Source organism: Alexandromys fortis, unplaced genomic scaffold (genome assembly GCF_014885135.2).
Source record: "Alexandromys fortis isolate MF-2015 unplaced genomic scaffold, M_Fortis_MF-2015_v1.1 scaffold_1, whole genome shotgun sequence".
Lineage (NCBI taxonomy): Eukaryota > Metazoa > Chordata > Mammalia > Rodentia > Cricetidae > Alexandromys > Alexandromys fortis.
This window is the reverse complement of record NW_026067927.1, coordinates 34,151,348-34,173,375: the sequence shown is the minus strand read 5'-3', so window position 1 is coordinate 34,173,375 and position 22,028 is coordinate 34,151,348. Positions and strand designations below refer to the sequence as shown.

Below are 22,028 nucleotides of genomic sequence, written 5' to 3'. Positions count from 1 at the left end.
GAGCTCAAATCCAGAGACAAAACAACTGGCCCACTGCCTTCATGAACACCAGTGTCACCAGACACAGAGGAAGAGGAACTATCCTGATTTCAGGGGACCGTCACGCAGATACGGGATGGGGCCAGATGGGGCGGCAGGATGTCACAGACAGTCCTGGGCCAAGTGAAGGCTCCGCTGCACGGACTGGCATGCAAGCCTTTCCGAGCCTCATTTCCCTCCTCTCACGCAGGAAAAGGGCGGTCGTGTTCCAGAAGAAACTTTTGGTGAATGGACCCGGAGCGGGCTCCGCGCAGCATCATGCCCTGGAGCAGGCGAGGAGGGGATGGGGGGTGCGGCGGCGGGGAGGCTGCGGGGCCTGCGGGCGGGGCGACCACCGAGCCTCGCCGGCCCCGCCCTCGGACGCTGACGTCACCACATTCCCGCGGCGGCTCCTCCCGCCGCCCCGCCGCTGCCGCCGCAGTGACAGGCGAGCCGGGCGGGTGACGGGAAGTGCGGGCCGCGGGCGCGGGCGGGAGGTGACAGCAGCCACGCGGGGAAGATGGCTGAGGACTTTGGCTTCTTCTCGTCGTCGGAGAGCGGGGCCCCCGAGGCCGCCGAGGAGGACCCGGCGGCCGCCTTTCTGGCCCAGCAGGAGAGCGAGATTGCGGGCATCGAGAATGACCCCGGTTTCGGGGCACCTGCTGGCAGCCAGGTGGCCTCTGCGCAGCCGGGACTCGCGAGCGGGGGTGAGTCAGCGCAGCGGCCTGGAACCGGGGTCTGAGGCCGGCACTGGGGGCAGGAGGCCCAGGCTCGGTCAGACCCGGCCTGGGTTCCTGCAGTAGTCTGGAGCCTGGCTATCTGGGCTGATCAGAGGCACCCCGGGGGTTGTGTGTCGGTGGGGCCTAGGAAAGCAGGGAGGAGCCGGGGGAAAATGAGTTGGAGTCTGGGCTGAGACTGGATCCGCTGACTCTGGGGACAGGAATTTAGTCGTGACATTTTATCCCCAGGCCAGCTCCTCCACTCTCTGGCTTTGGAATCCTCCCCCTGCTCCGTTCTGAGAGTCATTCTCTGTTCCAGTGTCCTAGCTAAGTGGTACAGGTGTGGGACGAACGCAATCCTCCTGATCCAGGGCTTAGCGTTCATTCTGCCAGGAAGCAGGGGACTCTCCAGGAAGTCGCGGCTCTTCCTTGGGGACCGACCACCTGCTGTCCTGCAGCAGTGGAGGAGACATGTTAATTACACTTAATAACTTCACACATGTTATTGAACCCATTTCAGAACTGGCCACTGGGAGCCTCGAAAGGTACACTATTGAAACAGCTAGGAAATAGCAATCAGGAATTAGACCCCTTCTGTCCTGACCACACAGTCTTCCGTGTGTCGGGCTGTAAGTCTGGACAGGAGCACAAAGGGCCACGAGTCCTACCCTTCCTGTCTATAACTGTCCGGTTAGTGGATTTACAAAGGTGGCCCAGGACCTTTGTGGATGGCTTCAGACTTAAGGGTTCAGGACCTGTTTCCTGCAATGTTATGTTTACCATTAATACTTCTGCCTTAAGGAGCGATTTCTTATAAATATTTAGTTTAAAAAAAAGGACCTTACTCCTAATAGACCCTGTTTCTTATTTCTGGTTGTAGTTTTAGAGTGGTTCAGTGGGCCTGCTGCAAATAAACATACGTATGTGAACACAAGGCTCTCTGACAGATATGTATTTTTCATTCGACATTTTGCTGTGTCGCCATCTCCACTGTGGACACAGAATGAAGGAACCGTATCTATGTATGGCTGAGGGGCTGAATCAATCAACTCCGACATGAGAAAAGTAGTAAGCCTTCTGTAGCATGCAAGGAATTAGGGTTTGCAGGGTTATCAGGGCGGCCCAGGGGGTGATGGTGAATCAGGGAGATGACACAGGAGTTTGATTTCTGGAACCCACATATAAGAGAGAACTCACTCCCGCGTGTTCTCAGACCTGACATGTGTGTGTGCACCACAAACATAAACACACACACACACACAATGAGTAAATAATAATAATGGAGAAGAAACCAGAGTTTGAGTGTCTGGCCTGGCTGTCCTGGAACTTGCTTTGTAGACCAGGCTGGCCTAGAACTCACAAAGATCCGCCTGCCTCTGCCTCCCTAGTGCTAGGATTAAAGGTGTGTGTCACCACTGCCCCTGTGGACCTAATGCTCTTAAGCCTAGCCAGTGCTAGGCAGCCTTCTCCTCTGAGTAGCAGGAGTGGGAGGAGCCTGGTGGTCTGAGGGAAAGGGCCAGGGCCTTCTGGGAGCTGGGAAGAAGCTAGCTCCAACCGCAGCCACCAAGGCGCACCTTAGACAATGGGGTCTTCTGGCTCCATGTTGAGCTCACCAATGCTGGCTCTCAGGAGGCCCTGGGGAAAGTCCTGTGTGGTGTAGGACTGAGCCCAGAGCCCCACTGAGCCTTCCCTCTGAGCAGATGCCCGGCAGCAGGCTTGAGCCGTGGACGCTTTGTTTCCACTTGTCGGCCTTGGGTAGGGCCCAGATGGTCTACGCTTTCACACCCAGTTCTCTGGGCTCTTGGCCTGACTGACTTATGGGCCAACTCTGTGTGACCTGTTGCCCCTGCTGGGCCTCAGTAAGCTCACAGGAATGTTCTGGATTCCCAAATGGGTCAGGCATCTGAGGAGGCCCCACACAGAATGGCATATCCTTGGGACTTATATTTACTTTGCTGTATTTGTTCTTGGGCTCTGCTGTAGACTCAGGATCATAAATGTCTAAGAGCCAGAGAACACCGTGGAATAAACACTGGAGATTCTGTGAGTGGGTGTGTATGCCATCCCAAAGAAGCTGACTATGCTCCACCTTTCTGGAGGCTGAGGTGGGCACCAGGAAACTCATGTGGCCTTGCCAAGAGAGGTAGTGCCACTTCTCCAAAGGCTCTTCCCATAGGCACACAGTATCGGGAGTGGACCCTGGCAAGGGAAAGCTAGGTAGAGAAGCTACCCAGAAGCCCTGCTGAGGAGGATGCTCACACCCATTTGGGCTCACCCTCAGTTAGCGAGCAGGCCTCCTGTGCAGTAGAAACCCTGTCTGAGTGGGTGAGGGGAGAGATATCATAGTAGATCAGGGCTAATCACTGCTTGACTCTGTAATGAAGCTAGAATTTATATCAGTGACAGGTGACTGACTGCCCTCCCCCCCCATGTCCTTTCAGGCTCGGGCAGAAGTACTGCTGTTTTCTCAGCCCTGTCTAATTCGTACAGGGCTAATTGTCCTTCTGTGATGACTACATACGGCCTGCTGTGGGTCACAGCTAGTAGGCATGATAGGTTCTGAGAGGCCTTGCCAATTACAGTGAGCCCCAAAGAGCAACTGAATTGTCATTTGGCCAGCTGTGTCTGTTCGCCCATTCTATGCGGGAGCCCTTAGCTGGGCCTGGGGAAAAATACGCATTCAGAGCCTGGTAAGGAGTTTATACCCCCAGGCATAACAAACCATTGCACAAGAGTGGGACACCCTGTGTAGTGTTCTAGAGTACCCTAGAGATGAGACCTTCTTTTAGTGCCTCGGGGAAGTAGAGAAAGCAGACTAAGGCTCCCTGTAGGAGGTGGCTTGTACACCATTGAAAAAAAAGAAGTCCTTTGTTTATTCAGCATCTAGTGATAACTTGTACAAAGGCCCAGGTCCCATGCATGGGCATGGCTTTGAAGAACACAGCCATGGGGCTCTTCCGGGTGCTTGCCACTAGCAGGACAGACCAACCAAAGCAGGTGTGTAGGTATGAGATGGGGGGCACAGGCTGGACTGGTATAGGAGCGAGGGGAAGGCAATTTTGAGGGTCACTGTTGCAGCAGAAGCCACAGGTAATTTGTGACTAACTGGATGTTAGACAAAGGAATTGGGAGGAGTCACTCACTGTGGAGGCAAAGTGAAACCTTGGGAGGGGCACAGAGAGAGAGAGAGAGAAATAGGCCAAGTGTTGCCCAGGGGGAGCTGTGAGTCCTGCTCTCCCAGGCAGAGCGGTTGCTCAAGGCTCCACCAGGACGTGCAGAGACACAGACCCTCTCTTCCTCATCCCTGGTGGCCTCTCCCTAAGCCTGCAGTACCCTTGCCTACTTACGGGGTCCCAGCTCCACAGTGTCACATAGGTAAGGAACAGTGCACTGACTAGGTAATCTTGAGCAATCACAGAAGCCTTTTTGAGTCTCCACTTGAGAATCTGTAAAATGGGTCACTAAGTTTTATTACAGGGCTGTGGTAAATATTAATTATGACAGCGGGTGCACAGGGAACAGCCAGTTGTTTATATATCTATTATGTGTGTGGGGAGAGTGTCAGTATACCCATGGTTGTATGCACCATAGGACCGTCTTGTGCTTGTCAACTGGACGGTGAATGATTCTGTCTCCTTGCTCTTTCCAGCTGCTTCTGAGGACATGGGGACAACAGTCAATGGAGATGTGTTTCAGGTAAGCAAAGATGAGACTGTGCCAGGCTCAGCACCTTTAGTCTCCACTGGAGGTCACTTAGTGCTCACTGTCTGCTGCCTTGACCATTTTCTTGTTATGTTGGGGAGGGAACCATTGAAGGCGGGAGCTGATGAGTTGCTCAGGTTGTCCTCAGGAAAGAGTGGCATGGGACAAAGGAAATTAGAGCTCTGCCCAAGCAGGCGCTTCTGGTGGGAGGCTGGCCTGACTGAGTACTTTAGGTGGGCTCTTCCATTGGGAGACTACATTCAGAATTTCTCCGAAAGGGTACCCAGAGTCTCTGCAGCGTGATTCCTAACACATACAAACTAAAACAGTCTGGATGTCCCAAACAGGGGCCTAAACAGACTGGGAATCAAAGGTCCTGATACGAAGGGCTATCAGAGCTTCCTGCCCTTCCAGGCATACATGCCCTTATTAAAGGGACCTGCGGAATGAATGACAGAGCATTGTGGCATGTCACTTTCATTTTTAAGTGTTTGCATCAAATATTTGGAAAAGGCATTCCAGTTGTGAACGATGATACTGCTGAGAGTGAGAGGCCCTGGCTTCTATTGGCATCACAGGGACTGGAAGGGGGTGGATGAGGGTAGAGGGTGTTGTTGTTAAAGATAGTCTGGGGATGGAGCTCAGTGGAGAAGCTCCAAGTTAAACCCCAGCACCACAAAGACAGAACAGAACAGAACAAAAACAGTCCGGGAGAGTGCAGACGCCAATGGCACCCCCAGATCCCCACACAGGTGTGTAGAACCCCAATGTCTAGACGGAGCCTAGTCTTCACTCTGAACTTTGGTAAGACAAGGGTATTGGGGCCTGCAGCTTCCTGATCTCCTGAGCCCCACCCTGTGGAGGAGTTGGCCTCTTGGATCCTGGGAGAGTAAACAATACTTTCTTATGTAAGTGGGATGGGCTGGTCCTTACACAGGAAAACTGGCCTAGCCCCATTTCTGGAAAATGACTCAACATCAGGGAGTTAGAAAAGTGTCTCCCTAGGACCCCTCAGCTCCACGTCCAGTTGCATACAGCAGAGCTAAGGAGTAAGTGTTATTCTTGTACTGCTAGGACTCTTGAGGGGCCACTTCTGGGCTCTAAGAACACTCATGAGGACTTTAATGGCTCAAAAGGTCTCTTTGTTCTAAAGTGGCTGTGCTGGAGCAGCACTTGGAACTGCAAGATGATCTAGACCATACTGAGCAGCAGATTTGTACTTTTCAATGGACAGAAGTTTGAGATTTACAGATGTTGGAGGGACTTATATGAAGTCACAGGGTCATATCAACCATTGCTGAAGTTTTCCTCACTTGGATGATCTGGCTGTCCAGGTCTTGAGCCACCCCCAACTACCACCTCCACCCCTCACTCCAACATCACTCTGCATTTGGAGATCTGAAGAGCACAGTCTCAGACGTAGTTATATTAATTAATTTTTTTTTTACAAACCAATCCCAGTTCCTCCTCCCTCTTCTCCTCCTGTTCTTCCCCACCTCCCCCCACACCACCCTCATCCACTTCTCAGAGATAGTAAGGCTTCCCCTAGGAAGTCAACTAAATCTGTCCCATCATCTTGTTGAGACAGGATCAAGCACACACACACCCACCTCCATGCCTATACCGAGCAAGGTATCTCTCCATAGAGAATGAACAGTCAGTTCATGCACTAGGGTTAGATCCTGGTCTCACTACCAGTAGCTCCATATACTGCCCAAGCGCCACCATTGTCACCTGCCTTCAGGGGGCCTAGTTCAGACCTATGCAGGTTCCCCAGTTGCCAGTTCAGGGTCTGTGGGCTCCCACTAGTTTGGGTCAGTTGACTCTTCAGGTTCCCCATCATGATCTTGACCCCCTTGTTCTTATTATGGCTCCTCTCTCTCTTCAATTGTACTCCAGGAGCCCAGTGGTTCGTTGTGGATCTTTGGTTCTGCTTCCATCAGTTTCTGGATGAGGGTTCTATGACGTTAAGTAAGGGAGTCTTCAATCTGATTACAGGAGAAGGCCAGTTAAGGCTCCCTCTCCACTATTGCTTAGATTCTTAGCTGGGATCATCCTTGTTGGAATCCTGGGAATTTCCCTAGTGTCAGGTTTCTCATTAACCCCATAATGGCTCCTTCTATCAAGATATCTCTTTCCTTGCTCTCCCTCTCTATCCTTCCCTCAACTTGACCTCAGCAGTAATTCTTATTCTCTGCTCTCAGGAGGCTTGCTGATTTGTGAATCACATCACACCCATGGTGCCCTAGAATTCCCCTGGGCAAGGGAGGGTCACAGAAGAGACGATTCCCTTAGTTTAGCAGCATAGCTCCGGCCTACCTGCATGGGCGTACACTCTGCACTGTGCTTCACTCTGCTGCTGGACCCAGAAAACTATCTTTAGGACGATCACAGCAGCATTTGGCATGCACTTTTAGGGGTGGAGACCTTGGATTGTGCAAACCCAGCACATCCAAGAGCCTCTATACCTCAGTCTTTCCTGGTAGATTCTGTGGATGACAGCTACCAACCTCATCCCACAAGCAGTTTAAGGGTTAGTGACCAGCACCTATTCCAGCTCCTCCGGACCCCTGGGGACAGGGACAGGGATGGAGGACCCTTGCAGGACTCCTCCTCTCCTCTCCACCCTCCCTTGCATCTCTTCTCTTCTGTGAGCTACTGACAGGACTCAACAGCTCAGCCCAGCTTAGTTTGAGCTGCCCAATCCTGAAGGCGGATATGCCTCATCATCCTGGCCATCCCTGGAGCTTTAGCGTGCTCTTGGCCTGCAAGAAGTCCCTCAGGAGGCGGGTGGGGCAGGAGGCTGGGTGGAGATCAGCTGGCTTGTCTGTGGCCTCTTGCTTTCTGCTCCTGGCCATACCCAGCCCTATCCTCAATGGAGCTTTGGAAGAGTTCAGAGTACTTCTTCAGCCACTAGTATGGCCATTATAGCCCTGGGCTGCTACACCTTCTGGAAGTGACCCCACCTCCTAGCCGGGAGGCTGAGCCTCGGTTGTGGCCTGACACTCACTGGCACAGACAGGAAAATAAATCCAAAGTGACCAGGAGAAAAGCCAGTGAAGTATTTCTCGGACCTGCCTGCCAGCAACGCTGCTGAACTCACACTGTCTGGTAGTGAGGACTCTAGCCACACGGTGACAGTAAGCCTCAGTAGTCATACTTCCTTACGCGAGTGGGCAGTGATTCCATGGCTGTTGCTTTGTATGAAGCATTACTAGGTTCCTTGAGTGGGATGCTGTCATTCTCCTTCAGAGTTTGGAAATCAAAGTTGCCTAGGGAAGGGATTTTTCTCTACAGTAATCACCCAGTGCGTGGCAGAACAGGCACTTGAAGCCAGGCCTCTGATACAATGTTCAGTGCCTTTCCCGGGCCCTCCCCCGGCTTTATAATCAACCATTTGTTCATTCTTTTCTCAACTCACATTCTTTGTGGGCCAGGCCTGCGCTGTGGCGGTGGATGTGAAGGCAAAGCCAATGGAGTGTTTGTCCCCAAAGCTCATTTCTAATGGAGTACAGAGACCTGGAAAGAAGTCACGATAGCCCAGGAGCTTGGATTTGAGAGTAATGCTGAGACAGGAGGTCATAAGTTCAAGGCTAGCATGGGGCACATTTTGAGGCCTTAAAATAAAATCTAACAACTTGAGTGTTTTGTGTCTAAAACCAGCTGAGAGCTTTACAGGGATTAACCTACTTAATCCCAATTCCCCCTTACGCAGCTTCTTTTAATACCCTTTTCTCTCGAGGAGATTCAATAGCTGTGTTAGTTACATGGCTTCAGTAACTTCAGGAGCTGAAGTCTGGGAGCCTAACAGGGAAGTGACACAAGAAGTGGGTTTCAAAGCCGCCTAGGGAGACCTTGTGGTCCTGGCTGAGGGAACAGAAGGTAATACAACATTTGGCTCAGGCTCATCCAGAGCGCCTGTAGGGTCTGCTGCATAGAAGAACGTGTCAGAAAAGCCCTTAGAGGCCACAGACCCAGGGCTGATATGACTGCCTAAAGAGGAGTCACACGTAACTCTCAGCCACAGCATGACAGCGGCCTCCTGTGTGGTGTAGGAAGTGGTCCCAGCTTGAGCAGATCTCATATCCTGGCCCTGGAACGAGGCCAGATCTACCTCAAGGTATGGGAGGTGTTTGGAACCGAGACTCAAATGTGCCCTGGGTGTGTAGGAGAATTCCTCCAAGGGCTGCTCAGGCTTCACACCCAGACCACAGACAGCAGTGGAAGCCAACAATTCATTTTCTGGCTTTTCCCAGCTGGATGACCTTAGATTAATAACCTTTCAAGGCCTGGTTTCTCATTTGTAGCTGGTGTCCCCACAGGGTTGTTGGGAAAAGTACTCTGTGACCAAGACAGTGTCTTATAAATTACTGACTTGTCCACTAAGTGAGCTGAGGAGTAGCCTGGAGGTAGCAGTACAGGAGCCACAGAACAGAAGCAGCAGTGTTTCTGTCAGCTGTCTTGTGCCAAGGGATGTTCACACCCAGTTATTCAGTTTGAACTTGGCTCTGTCACTTGCTTGCCAAGGGTGACCGTGGCACTTTGGAACTAGAGTTCCCTTACCTATAAAACAAGGGCAATTAAACCTTCTCAGAGGAACTGTAAAGATCAAAGACATCTGTTTAGTTACAAGTGCTCAGGAATCCTAACTTCTTTTTTACATGATTTATTTATTTCTAAGTTATGTATATTGGTATTCTGCCTGTATGCAAGTCTGTGTCAGGGTGTCAAATTCCCTAGAACTGTAGTTACAGACAGTTGTGAGCTGCCATGTGCTGCTATGTGGGTGCTGGGGATTGAACTTGGGTCGTCTGGAAAAGTAGACAGTGCTTTTAACAGCTGAGCTATTTCTCCAGCCTGGTAGATCATACTTTCTTAGGTGGCTAGAGGGCTGGGGAAGGGCATAAAGTATCCATGTAAACAGCCATTTCAGAAGCAACAAGTGCTCTGCAGACAATAAATACAGCTGTCCCCGGGTTCCAAAAGGAACTGGTTCAGAACCCTGAAAGTATAAAAATCTGTATTGGAATAAAATGGTAAAGTATTGCGATTGTGGTGTGGCTTAGCAGAACACTTACAAGGCCCCAGGTCCAATCCCAGCAGTGGGTGTGAGGGAAATGGCGTGGTATTTGCATGTAAACCATCCACATCCTCCTGTGCACATTAAATTAGCTCTAGATTATGTGTGATCCCTAATACAATGTAACTGCTTTGCAGAGAGTTGTCAGAGGATACTATTTAGGAAATAATGACAAGAAACAAAACTGCATATATTTAATTACAGAGGCCACTGTTGTGGAAATAACTTCATAGCTGAGGGTCAGTGACCGATGAGCAGACACAGGAGAGAGGCTGACTGTGGAGAAATTGTTTAGGAAAGTGGCCACAGCTGGGGGTGGGGCAAGGCCTGTAAACTCAGCTACCTGGGGGCTGAGGCAGGAGGATCAAAAATTCACCGCCAAACTGGGTAACTCAACAAGACCCTGTCTCAAAACAGGAAGGGAGGGAGGGAGAGGAGGAGGGAGAGAGAAAGGAAGGAGCAATATAGCTCACCATAAGAAGCTTGCTCTCCATCCCGATGACCTGAGTTTGATCCCTGGGACCTGCATGGTGGAAGGAGAGAACTGATTCCTGCCGGTTGTCCTCTGACCTCCATACTTACATGGTGTGTGCATACACACACAGTAAATAAATGTAATTTGAGAAGAAAGCAGGAGGGGCAGGCCTGGGATATAGCTCAGTGGATCTGAGTTTATTCTATTACTAAGAAAACAAACAACGGTCGTCATGGGAGGGCACTGGTTTGAATTAGACAGGAAGAGTGGTGAAGACGGAAGCCCTAGACCTAAGGGAAGAGAGCTCCAGACTAGGACACCTAGGGGTGGGGAGAGACAGTGTGTCAAGAGTGCACTGACCACCAAATCAGGGAGCAGGAGAGAGCAGGACACTTGGATTTTTGTTCAAATTTGCAGTAGAAAGCCTTTGAGTTTGTTGTTGTTGTTGTGCGTGTGTATGTGTTTAAGATTTATTAATTATGTATAGTGTTTCATCTGCATTTCTGCCTGGGCCAGAAGAGGGCACCAGATTGCATTACAGATGGTTGTGAGACACCATATATATGGTAAATGGGATAGGAATTGAACTCAGGACCCCTGGAAGAACAGCCAGTGTTCTTAACCCCTAGGATCATAGAAATTTTTTTGTGTGTTGGTGTTTTGTTTTATTTTTTGTTATTTTTTTTTTTGAGACAGGGTTTCTCTGTGTGGCGCTGGCTGTTCTGGAACACTCTGTAGACCAGGCTGGCCTTGAGCTCAGAGGTCCACCTGAGTGCTGGGATTAAGGGCGTGCACCACCATGTTCAGCTTTTGGGACATTTTAAAACTGGACAGGACATTATTTTAGTTAGGCTTTGCATGGGTCACTTTATTTTGCATCTGGGGATTGAATCCAGAACAAAGTCATCAGGGGTTGAAAGGGAAGAAAATGGGAAGTAATCTGATTGGGGATATACCTTAGGAGAGTACCAACAGAGCTTCCTGTTAGACTGAACATGGGGTAGATAAGGGGGAAAAAATCAAGGACACACACAAGGTTCAGGCTTCAACAGGGCCTAATGAGGTGTGGTTCTGTATAGGAAAGTGTGTCCTAGGTGCAAGGCTGGGCATGTTTGGACCTGGCATGTGGCCCAGGGCTGGCCCTGCCCTCACTGCTCAGACACCTGCCATGGAGCCCTGCTGCTTCACAGAGTGCTTACCAAGCTCCTCCCCACAGCCGATACTGCCAGCTCTGGGGTCTTGGCTCATTTAGCCACAGCTCACTGAGCACCTATTGTATGGTTGGATTAGTGGTGAGACAGAGGGTTCCCAGATACTGTCCTGTGTGGGGGGGGGGGGGGGGAAGACATTAAACAACAGCAATACCTACAATTGCGCAAATGCATGAAGGGGGACAGGGAACCAGGATTTGGGGGAGTACAGGGGGCTGTAATGTAAGGAGGCCCTGCCCTGCCCACTGGGAACTTTGAGTAGATAGGAGAGGTGGAGAAGACTGTGACAGGGCACCTGGGATGGAGACGCCTGGAATGGAAGGGCCTGGAGCATGCTGGGAGGAGGTGGAAATGCCTATGGTGGAGGAAGGAGGCAGGGCACATAGCAGTCAGAGCCCTGGGGGTCAGTGCCCACAGGAAAAGTGGAGGGCAGGGCACCAGCCAGGCACAGTGGCAGGACCTACTGAAGTACACAACCCCCAACACTTTTGTCTCAAGCTCTAGCAACTCTGTCACCAGATCTGAACCCCACTACATCTCCTATCCACTTCTTGGCCTTGGTGTTCTCTTCTGTACAATGGGAATGAAAGATGACAGTGATGGGCTGGTGAGATGGCAAAGCAGCAAAGGCACTTGTTGCCAAGTCTGAGGACCCAGGTTCAATCCCAGAATTCACAGAGTGGAAGGAGAGGACCAACTCCCTTAACCTGCCCCCAGACCGCCACACTCAGGTCCTCTCTCGCACATACCAATAAATAAATAGAATGATTCTACTACAACCTTCTGGGCCATCATTCTGCGCAGGCACTGTCTGTCTTCCAAAGGGTTCTGAGTGTAGCTCAGTTGGTAGTGCTTGCTTAGCTAGCACAACACTCTTGAGTTTCATCCCCAACACTGAATAAAGCTGGAACAGTGGCACAACCTGATTCCTACACTCTGGAGGTGGAGGCAGGATAATCACAAGTTCAAGATTATCTTCATTAGAACAAGTTCTAGGCCATCCTGGGCGACACGAGGCCCTGTCTCTATGCAAAGAAATAAATGTCTTACAAATCCTGTTGTATCAAACCCCAGCACCAAGTCTGAGAGGCTGTCTTACTACGAGTCCCATTCTTAGCGAGGAAAACAGGCTGGATATGTCCAGGAACTCACTCAGCCAAACGCACATCTTCCAGCTTTCAGCACTGGGATTGTATGGCTTTAGAGTCCAAGTCTGCCACAGCAAGGTTTTATTATTTTATGTGTATGGGTATTTTGCTTGTGTCTTAAGTTACTTTCCTATTGCTGTAATAAGACACCACGGCCAAGGCAGCTTAGAGAAGAAAGTTTATTTGGGGATTACTGTTTCAGAGGGTCAGAGTCCACTACCATCATGGTGGGGAGCACGGCAGCAGGCGGGCAGGCGTGGTGATGGAGCAGTAGCCGAGAGCTGGCTTCTTGAGCCACTAGCATGAGACAGAGAGAGCTAACTAGCCATGGGTGAGCTCTGAAAGCTCCAAGCCAACCCCCAGTGACACAGCTCTTCCAACAAGCTACACCTTCTAACCCTTCCTAAACAGTTTTACCAACTGGGGACCAAGCATTTAAATATATAATATAGAGACTGTTCTCATTCAAACTTCCAAAGCCAGCATGTATGTCTATGCCTGGAGCCTACAGGCTCTATGTCTATGTCAGACCCTCTGGAGCTGGAGTGACAGATGGTTGTGAGCTGCCATGTGGGTGCTGGGAACCACATCTGGGTCCCCTGAAAAAGCAGTCATGCTCTTAACTGTAACAAGTCTTTTTCTGTCCTGCCAACCAACTCCCAAATAATGACACAGAAGCATCTTATTAATTATGAAAGCTCGGTCTATAGCTTAGGCTTGTTCCTAACTAGCTCTTACAACTTTTATATTAATCTATGTTCTATCACGTGGTGTTACCTCTCTTCCATCTTGCACCTCCTCTTTCCTCTCTGTGTCTCCTGGCTTTTCCTGCACGCCTCAATTCCTCCTCTTCCTTTCTCTCCCCGGAAATCCTGCCCATACTATTGGCCATTCAGCTTTTTATCACACCAATCACAACAAATACACCTTTACCCAGTGACCAAAGATCCCACGACACTTAACTGCTTAGCCAACTCCCCAGCTGTTCCCACCCCTGCCGCCATGGCAAAGTTTTAGTATGGTGGTTCTGCCTATCTCTGGGCTGCAAGCTCACTCAGCAAATGTCTGTAGTCTCCTGTGTGCCAGGCACTGTGGTGGGCTCTGCACACAAAGTGATGGAACATAACAGACAAGGTCCCTGCTCTTACAAAGGTGACACTCTGATGACAGATGAATACATTAGTAGGCTATATAAATAAGTTTTACCATGTAATACAACAGTAACAGATTTTAATAATGGTAGCACAAGGGACTCATTGTGTGCAAGACAAATGACATCTACAGCTTTTTTTGTTTGTTTTTGAGACAGGGTTTCTTTGTAGCTTTGGAACCTATCCTTGTTTTTGAGACAGGGTTTCTTTGTAGCTTTGGAACCTGTCCTGGAACTAGGTCTTGTAGACCAGGCTGGCCTCGAACTCACAGAGATCCATCTGCCTCTGCCTCCCAAGTGACAGCTTTTTTTAAAAAAAAAAAAAAAGATTTATTTTATGTGTGTTTTGCTTGTATGTATGTATGTGTACCACCAGCATGCAAATGCCTATAGAGGTCAGAAGAGGGCGATTGATCCCTTAGAACTGGAGTTACAGACAGGTGTGAGCCACCATGTGGGTGCTTGGAACTGAACCCAGGTTTTCTGCAAAAGGAAAAAGCCTTCTTAATGATGGAGTCATCTCTTCAACCCCAAATTTAGTTTTAAAACTCATTTTTTTTGTTTGTTTTTTTCGAGACAGAGTTTCTCTGTAGCTTTTGGAGCCTGTCCTGGCACTAGCTCTTGTAGACCAGGCTGGCCTCAAACTCACAGAGATCTGCCTGCTGAGTGCTGGGATTAAAGGTGTGCACCACCACTGCCTGGCTTAAAATTCACTTCATGTATCAACTCTACGGGAGTGGGTGCTATCACTTATCCTGTTTTCTGATGAACAAATGGGAGTATAAATGAGTTGGCTGGGCTTGAGACAATGATCAGGCACAGAGAGGTTGAGTGCCCTGCCTGGGGCCACAGGAGAGCAGAGCTGCTGGCAGAGGGAACACAGAGAGTAAAGTCACTGGGTAGTGGAAATGGGCTGGCTGGCCTGATGGGGGGGGGGCTATCTTGGTTGCCGTAGAGAAGCACAAACAGCAGGGCAGGCGTGATGGGCCGGGAACACTGTGCTTATGTTGTAGGAGGCTAACGGGCCTGCCGATGGCTATGCTGCAATTGCTCAGGCGGACAGGTTGACTCAGGAGCCTGAGAGCATCCGAAAGTGGAGAGAGGAACAGAAGAAGAGGCTGCAGGAGCTGGGTGAGGGCATAGCTGGGAGAGCTGATTCCAGCAGGGATGGCTGGGGCCCGGTGGGTGGGACAAGGTGAGGCAGCCTTGGAGTCTGTACAGGCCCACTTGGCTGAGGGTGGGTGCTGGGGCTGCTGCCTGGGGGCCAAGGGTTGGGTATCCAGGGTGGCTGTTCCCCACAGAAAAGTTGTACTCATTCTTCCGCTGGGCTCACAGACGCTGCCTCTAAGGTGACTGAACAGGAGTGGCGGGAGAAGGCCAAGAAGGACCTAGAGGAGTGGAACCAGCGCCAAAGCGAGCAGGTTGAGAAGAACAAGATCAACAACAGGTGAGTGACCCTGGGGACCCGAGGGGAGCTGAGGAGACTGAGGGCAGTCATGGCAGCACGAGGGGTGGCTGTGAGGAGATGAGGGGAGCCATGAGCACCTGAGGGGTCTGAGGAGGCAATGAAGGTCATGGTGGTGTTGGGGGCTGTCTTGAGATGGGTGATGTAGTAAAGACATGGAGGAAAGAGCTGCTGGAAGCCTGGGGTTCCTCAGCACGTCCACTCCTGAGCCCTCTCTGTGACTGACAGGCAGCAGAACGGGTGCCACAATGGAGTGTGACTAGACTCTCCAGGACCCTGAGCCCTCTGTAGGTAACTCAGAGAGGCACAGGCCTGGTAGAGAGTGAAGAGCCAGCCTGAGTATTTGATTTCACTTCTTATAGAAATGACAGTACTTCAGCCCAGTGTGGCTAAGGGATGAGCATTAGTGGCCTGTATAAACGAAAAGGCCAGGACAGTGGCATTGGGGCACACATGAAGTCAGTCAGCAGTCTCCCTGCCGCTCAGCTGAGCTTCCTTCTGCTCTGGGCTTCCTGTTGGACGTACACTGTGTATGGGAGCAGCAGCTTCAGTTTTCTGCTCTACTGGGTTGGCAAGCTTGGTGAAAACAGCAAGCATCTAGCAGCTCCTGCCAGAGTTGGCTCGGGCTATGTGCCCAGGCCAGGCCCCTGACTGTAGAGAGGAGGGGGGCACTCCAATTGGACCCAGCCAGGGTGGAAGTCTCATTCACTGGGCTGCACATGGGGGCCAGTGGACTGCAGGGTGAGCAGCTGATCCTGTAAAGCACAGGCCGGATAGGGGTGTGGGTGCAAACCAGAGAACATGTTTGTGGACATGGATGCTCTCCTGCTTTGGATGCTGTGCCCTTCAAGATACAAGATCTTCCCGGGAGGGAGATATAACCAAAATGCTGCGTGCCAAGTTGGACACTGGGTGTCAGATGAGGACCCTTCTGTGTCCTCTAGGAGTCCAGAGGAGTGAATCACACGTGCGCAGCCAAACTTGGATCTATTGGGACTCTATGCGTGAAGACCATAGAAGCAAAGAAACAATTAGCATGCCAGAGAAGAACCAGTGTCTAGACCAGTGTTTCTCAACCTGTGGGCCACAACCTCCCCCCCCCCCCCCCCCCCCCCGCCTCAGGGTTGCTTATCTGTATCTCACATATCAGATATTTTCATTATGATTCCTAACAGTAGCAAAATTACAGTTGTGAAGTAGCAACAAAATAACTTTATGGTCGAGGGTTAGCACAGCATGAGTGTTAAAGGGTCTCTGCATTAGGAAGGTTGAGAACCACTGGTCTAGAGACTTGTCTTTGAGGGATGACGTTGGCTCATCAGGAAAAGGATTAATATAAGGAAGAACATTCTAGAGCTGGGAGCATATAGTGTGTTGTTGGTCTACAGGGAGTCAAGGTATAGAGGGAATGGTTTTAGGAAATAGGTGGCTTATGGGAATGGCATTGGAAGGGTCTTGGGAAGAGACCTCACTGAGCAGTAGGAAGCCATCAAAGGTACAGCACGCCCCACTCTTATAGGTAATTGTTAGCTTTTAAATTGTACTTCCTAACATGTCTCCTATGGAGGTACTAACACATGTTTCTCTTTCTCTTTAACCCTGTGCCTGCCTGTCTTGCTGTCTGTCTTCCCCTACCTAACTCCTTCTCCTAACTTTCTCCTCAAGGATCGCTGACAAAGCGTTTTACCAGCAGCCAGATGCTGATGTCATTGGCTATGTGTACGTGTCTCTGCTCTCTGCAGGCAGCTGTGGAGGGCAGCCCAGCGGTTTTTCAGAATCTCTTGTCTGTGTGGTATAAATGCATGTGGCTGGGCTCGGAGCAATGACCAAAGCAGCAGGCGAACTCCAGGGCCGGAGCAGCCCTTGCCTTTCACCCTTCCATTTCTGTCCCTCCAGCAAACTGGAGGCAGCTTTGCCCATTAGGGTTCCCAAGTGGGGGCGGAGGAGGGCGTGCACTACCCAGCATCACATGGGAGGGCAGGGGTCACAGCAGTCTAGTTCTTCTCTGAGATGCTTCTTGTGGATGGGTAGGTGAGAAGGGGAGTTTTATTGGACAAACACCAAGCATAGAGTGCTGAAGGCATAAACAGTAAGGGATGTCTTAGTGTCTACCCTGCCCCCACCCGAGCGCACTGACTTGACCGTGATGCCTGGCCCACTCCACAGCAGCCCCTCTCCTGTGTATCTGAGTTTGGAATCTGGCTGGCACTGTGCTGCTCTGGATTTGGAATGGCAAGCGGGTTTCCTCTCATACCAGCCCCAGGCGTAGGTAGTGCGCTCTGGACAGCAGTGTTGTTTACTCATTTCACACATGTCCTTACTGTTCCTGCTGGAGCCAGGCCTGCTGAACCACACGCCACTGCAGCCTCTGCTGCCATCTGCACTGTTCCCCCTCACACAGCACAGGCACAGCAGGTAGCAGCCTTCCTTTCCTTCTGCCCACCCCCTCCTTCGCCCATCTGGCCCTTACCTGCTGGTACTAATCCCATGCCAGTCACTGGTCAAACACAGAGAAGAGACACACAGAGCCCTCACCCTGCGAGTTGCTCATGGATGGGAACACATTTATATTACGAGCTCTGGAAGCCGCCCTCTCTGCTGGGGACCCAGTGCTTCAGGCTCATGACTCTTGGCTGCACCTTAAGATTTAAAGATGAATGCTGGGTAGTAAGGGTTGAGAAGGGCACTCTAGATGGGAGAAGCAGCTGAGACAGAGGCCTGGAGAGGACTGAGGGGTGGGGCTTGTGGGGATGGATGGACACTGAGGCTGGGAGGTCCCGGCAGGACTCTCTGTTGTGCTAGGCTAAGAAACGTAGATTTAACCTCAAGGCAGTGGTGAGCTATGGAGGCTTCTAACAGGGAAAGGAATACCTGGCAGGTGTGGGTGCTGTAGAACACTGCTGGGTTCAGTGTTCCTCATGGACCCAAGAAAATGGTCCAGAGGACCCAAGGAGGCTACGAAGGAGACTGAATTGGAATCAAGACTTCTCAGCCTTCTACCTGCCCACGCATTTCCAAGGGAGCTTGAGCAAAGCAGATTCTGGTTCTGCAGGACTGAGGTGAGCTCAGCCTGTTTCTAACAAGCTCCATGGGGATGCCCATGATGCTGGCCATGGCCCACAGATCAGCAGTAAAGACAGAGGGCAACCTCTTGACCCTGATGGGCAGCTCCAAGGATAAATCCTTCATCACACCAGCATAGACCCATCACCATGGCTGCTTAGGTCAGAGAACAGCTCAGAAGAGTGGAAGCCATGCTTCTCCCCTCACAGGATAGCTGAGTACACTGCAGAAAGACAAGATCATGACAGACGGCCACGTCATTGAGCCTGGGCCAGCTTTTCTAGTAGGTGTAACACAGTGGGGTCACCTGGAGAGCTCTACTACCATCCAGACCCACTTCCCAACTGCCCCCCAACTTTGTATCCTTTCTTCCCCCTCCCAAATAACTGGGTCCAATTGGTGCTGTTCATAAACTCCTCAGTATGGACCTATGGGGAGCCACACCAATAATCAAAACTGACTTTCCCTCCCCCAGAAGCCATAGGCTGTCTATACAGCTCCTCAGTTAGGGGGCTCGTGAACCCTTTCAACTCCATGCTAGAATGCTGACTGGTTTGCTCTTATACAGGTAACCAGCTCCTGTGAGTTCATGCCTGCCAGTGTCCTGTCATGACAGAAGACATTTGCTCTCTATCTCTCTTGACCACTGGCTCTATAAGATCTTTCTGTCCCCTTTCCACTATGGTCACTGAACCCTGGTGTGTTTTACAGATGTCCCAATTACAGCTAAGCACTCTAAGTCAGTGACTTTCAAAACTATCAACCAGAAATTCTGAAGTGTGGTAGAGTTCTTGCCTGTCATACATACAGACAGAAATTCAACACCCGGCACCATCTAAACAAGCAGAGACTCCTGAAGCAGAGATCACCCCAGTTTTTATTCTAGCATGATTCCAACTGGAGCAAAGTTTCCAATAGAGCCTTCCTCAGGCTGTGACTCCATCCACACAGAACTTTCGAGCTCAGGTTTCTGTAGTCAGATAAGCTTGTAGGCAATCCTACAGCCATTACATAGTTGGTTAGGTGGTTAGTCAGTGTTCTCTCTTGGTGAAGGTCTTGGAGGTGTTGCAAACAGTTGAGGTAGAGGTAGAGACATAGCCTAGTGGTAGACTTACCCAAAATATCTGAGGCCCAGGTTCAATCCCTAGTACTGAAAAAGAAGGACAGAAAGGCGGGGGGAAGCTGGTGGCTTTTACCAGGAACTCCAGTGCGGGAACTCATGATGGAAAGATACTGAGTGATGGTACAGGCTGTGCTCTCAGCAAGGTCAGGAGTTCAAGGTCAGTCTTGGCCAGGCACCTAGCCTGGCCTAAGTGAGACCCATGTAAACAAAGGCAAACAAAAAGGAAAGGGTAGGAAGGGAGAGACAGAAAACAGAATTCCCAGACCAAGAAGGCCTTTCTGAGGAGGTGAAGCCCACTCTGGGAATGAAATGATAAGCAACATGCTAGCCAGGTGCAGTGGCACACACCTGTAATCTCAGTACTGGGGAGCTAGGGCGAGAGGACCCTCTGAGCTCAAGAGGGAAAGAGCAGCTTGGGCTCTAACAAAAAGCAATAGGCATGAGCCAGTGAAAAACCCTCTCAGAAGGAGGTGACAGTAAGTTCAAAAGCCCTAGTCTAGATGACTTCGGCTTCCACACGTAGGCCTAGGTTTCTTATGTCAAGACTGTTCCAGGTGGCTGAAATCATAGGGAGCAGGGCCCCAGAGTAGGCTGCACACCACAGACTGTTGGGAGCAGAACATTAGTTACCCAGGAGAAGACAACCATGAAAACGTCTGTCCTTTCTCCACCTTCAGGGCATCTGAAGAGGCCTTTGTGAAGGAATCCAAGGAGGAGACCCCAGGCACGGAGTGGGAGAAGGTAGCCCAGCTGTGTGACTTCAACCCCAAGAGCAGCAAGCAGTGCAAAGATGTGTCCCGCCTGCGCTCGGTGCTCATGTCCCTGAAGCAGACACCACTGTCCCGCTAGGTGCCTGCCGTTAAGAATGGCCACAGAGCATGGGCCTTGCTGGGGCAGAGGAGCAGCTGCTTCAGCCAGGGTGGAACTTCCTCTGGCAGCTGCCACACACATCCCGTTCTGTTCCTCTGCTTCTCTGGGAGCTGGGAAGTGGGACCCTTACCCCTTTGAACCCCCACTCCCTCCTGGCCCCATGTTCTAGCCCCTCAAGACTCCTGAGTTCACTCAATTGTGACTGTCCCTCCTGATGTATTTTTTCTTGGCTTAAAGGGTATGTTAACTCTTTTTACACTTATTTATTATTATCCTCTTTCTCTGGAAGCTGCAACTGGTGTCAGGGCTCGGTTTGTGCTTAAAACTTTCCCAGCTTCATGCCCTCAAGAGGTGAGGATGTACACTTGCAGACTCAGGAGCTGCCAACTGGAAGCAGGAACCCCAAACTCAGTGTGCTATCTCTGCCAACAAGAGGAAAGACAAGCTCTCACAGAACACTTTTGCAACCTTGCTCTTTATGATTCTTTAACAAGCCTGAAGGTAGGGTCTCTGCTAAGAAAACTATGGCTCCCAGAGCAGAATCAGCTTGCAGTGTAGAAAGCAGGTGAGGCCAGTGACCTCTGTGGTGTCTGAGACTGAGCACATCAACTGCCAGACCTTCTTTCCTGGGAGTGACGGGGACCCTCTAAGATGTGGCAGGCCTGCTGCAGGCAGACGCGCCTCCCCTCCTCAGTTGTTCCCGCTTGTGGACCTGGGGTAAACAACAGTGACCACACCTCCTTCCCTTCAGCTGAGGCTGTAAACAGGACATTTAAGCCATTATTCTCTCCATGTGTTTAAAAAGATCTGAGTAACTGCCAATAGTATTTGTGCCCTAAGACTGCTATAACAAAGTGCTAAAATCTGGGTGTCATAGAGCATCAGAAATTTGTGCTCACAGTTCTGGATGCTAAATTCCCAAATCAGAGACCCACGAAGCCACTCCCTTTGTAGCTGCTAAGGCAAGATCTGTGCCTCTTTCTAACTTCCAGCAGCTCAGGCATCCCTTGGCTTGCAGATACAGCCCAGCCCTCTGGTTCTGCCTACACCCTTATATGGCTGTCTTCATCCTCCTCCCATATATGTCTTGTCCATATGGAACAATAGACATAATGGTCCAAGTTTTGTTAAAAATATGGATACTAGTCTTACTGGACCAAAGTCTACCTTAAAGACTTTAATTATTAATGGCTATAAAGTTCCTATTGCTAAAATAATACCTAAAGAATTAAGAGTTGGAATCCAACTCTCACATGTATTTTAGGGGGTGGGCATCGTAACAGGAACACAGTGGACATGACCTTGAAAAGGGGTGCCATCTTCAGTTCTTTATGCTCTGCCCTTGCATCTTGCACTGGGCTTCACAATGCAGTGTTCAACGCTGGCAATCTGCCTCCCAGCCAAGACCATGAAGGAGGTGCAAACGCCTGGCTCTAGTCATGGACCTTCCACTCAGATCTAAGTCATGTCAGGTACAAGAAATGTACCTTCACTTTCGTCCCAATTCCCAGCTTGAAGCAGGTGTTGAGAGGGTGAGAGTCACACATGGGAGAAGCTCAGTTCCTCAAGTCAACACAGTGCTGACCACAGACCCACAAATGTCTGCTGAGACTTTCGCGTCAAAAGCTGGGTGGTATAGATCAGCAGAGCCTGAGGGCCTCTGAAGAGACAGGAGTAAGAAGCAGACAAAGGATGGTGGTGGTGTGGGTGTTGGACATCCCAACTCCAACAGGACTATGACAGGCCTCATCTAAAGGCTATAGAAACTTGAAGATTGCTGGCAAAGTTCCCCCTATTCCACCAAAAGGAACAAATTTTGGCCTACTGAACTAGAATCCTAAGGATGAACATTTGGGACACTCTACTTTTAACTAATGGCCAAGTGACTTGACAGTTACCAGGAAAGTTTGGGTGGCACTAGGATCTATGTTTCTCTCTCATGACTGGAGGTTGAACCTAGGGCCTCACAAGGACCACATGCTGTACAACTGAGTTGTATCCCCA

General features: G+C 50.5%; 1 protein-coding gene across 2 annotated transcripts; it reads left to right on the top strand.

Moving 5' to 3' along the window:
- Window positions 1–429: 429 nt before the first annotated feature.
- On the top strand, window positions 430–20,276 carry Cltb (clathrin light chain B). 2 transcript variants are annotated; one of them, XM_050143794.1, is made up of 5 exons: window positions 430–725; window positions 4,387–4,433; window positions 14,517–14,634; window positions 14,839–14,950; window positions 19,832–20,276. In XM_050143794.1, exons 1-5 carry the CDS (start codon window positions 539–541, stop codon window positions 20,001–20,003), a joined length of 636 nt encoding a protein of 211 aa, XP_049999751.1. In that variant the 5' UTR covers window positions 430–538; the 3' UTR covers window positions 20,004–20,276. The 2 variants fall into 2 exon arrangements, with proteins under 2 accessions (XP_049999751.1, XP_049999752.1); XM_050143795.1 differs by lacking the exon at window positions 430–725 and adding an exon at window positions 3,979–4,112.
- The last annotated feature ends 1,752 nt before the right edge of the window (window positions 20,277–22,028 follow it).

Coding starts and splice junctions, on each gene's coding strand:
- Cltb (XM_050143794.1), top strand. CDS start 539: ATGGCTGAGGACTTTGGCTTCTTCTCGTCGTCGGAGAGCGGGGCCCCC. Junction 726..4,386: donor GCCGGGACTCGCGAGCGGGG/GTGAGTCAGCGC, acceptor TGCTCTTTCCAG/CTGCTTCTGAGGACATGGGG. Junction 14,951..19,831: donor AAGAACAAGATCAACAACAG/GTGAGTGACCCT, acceptor CTCCACCTTCAG/GGCATCTGAAGAGGCCTTTG.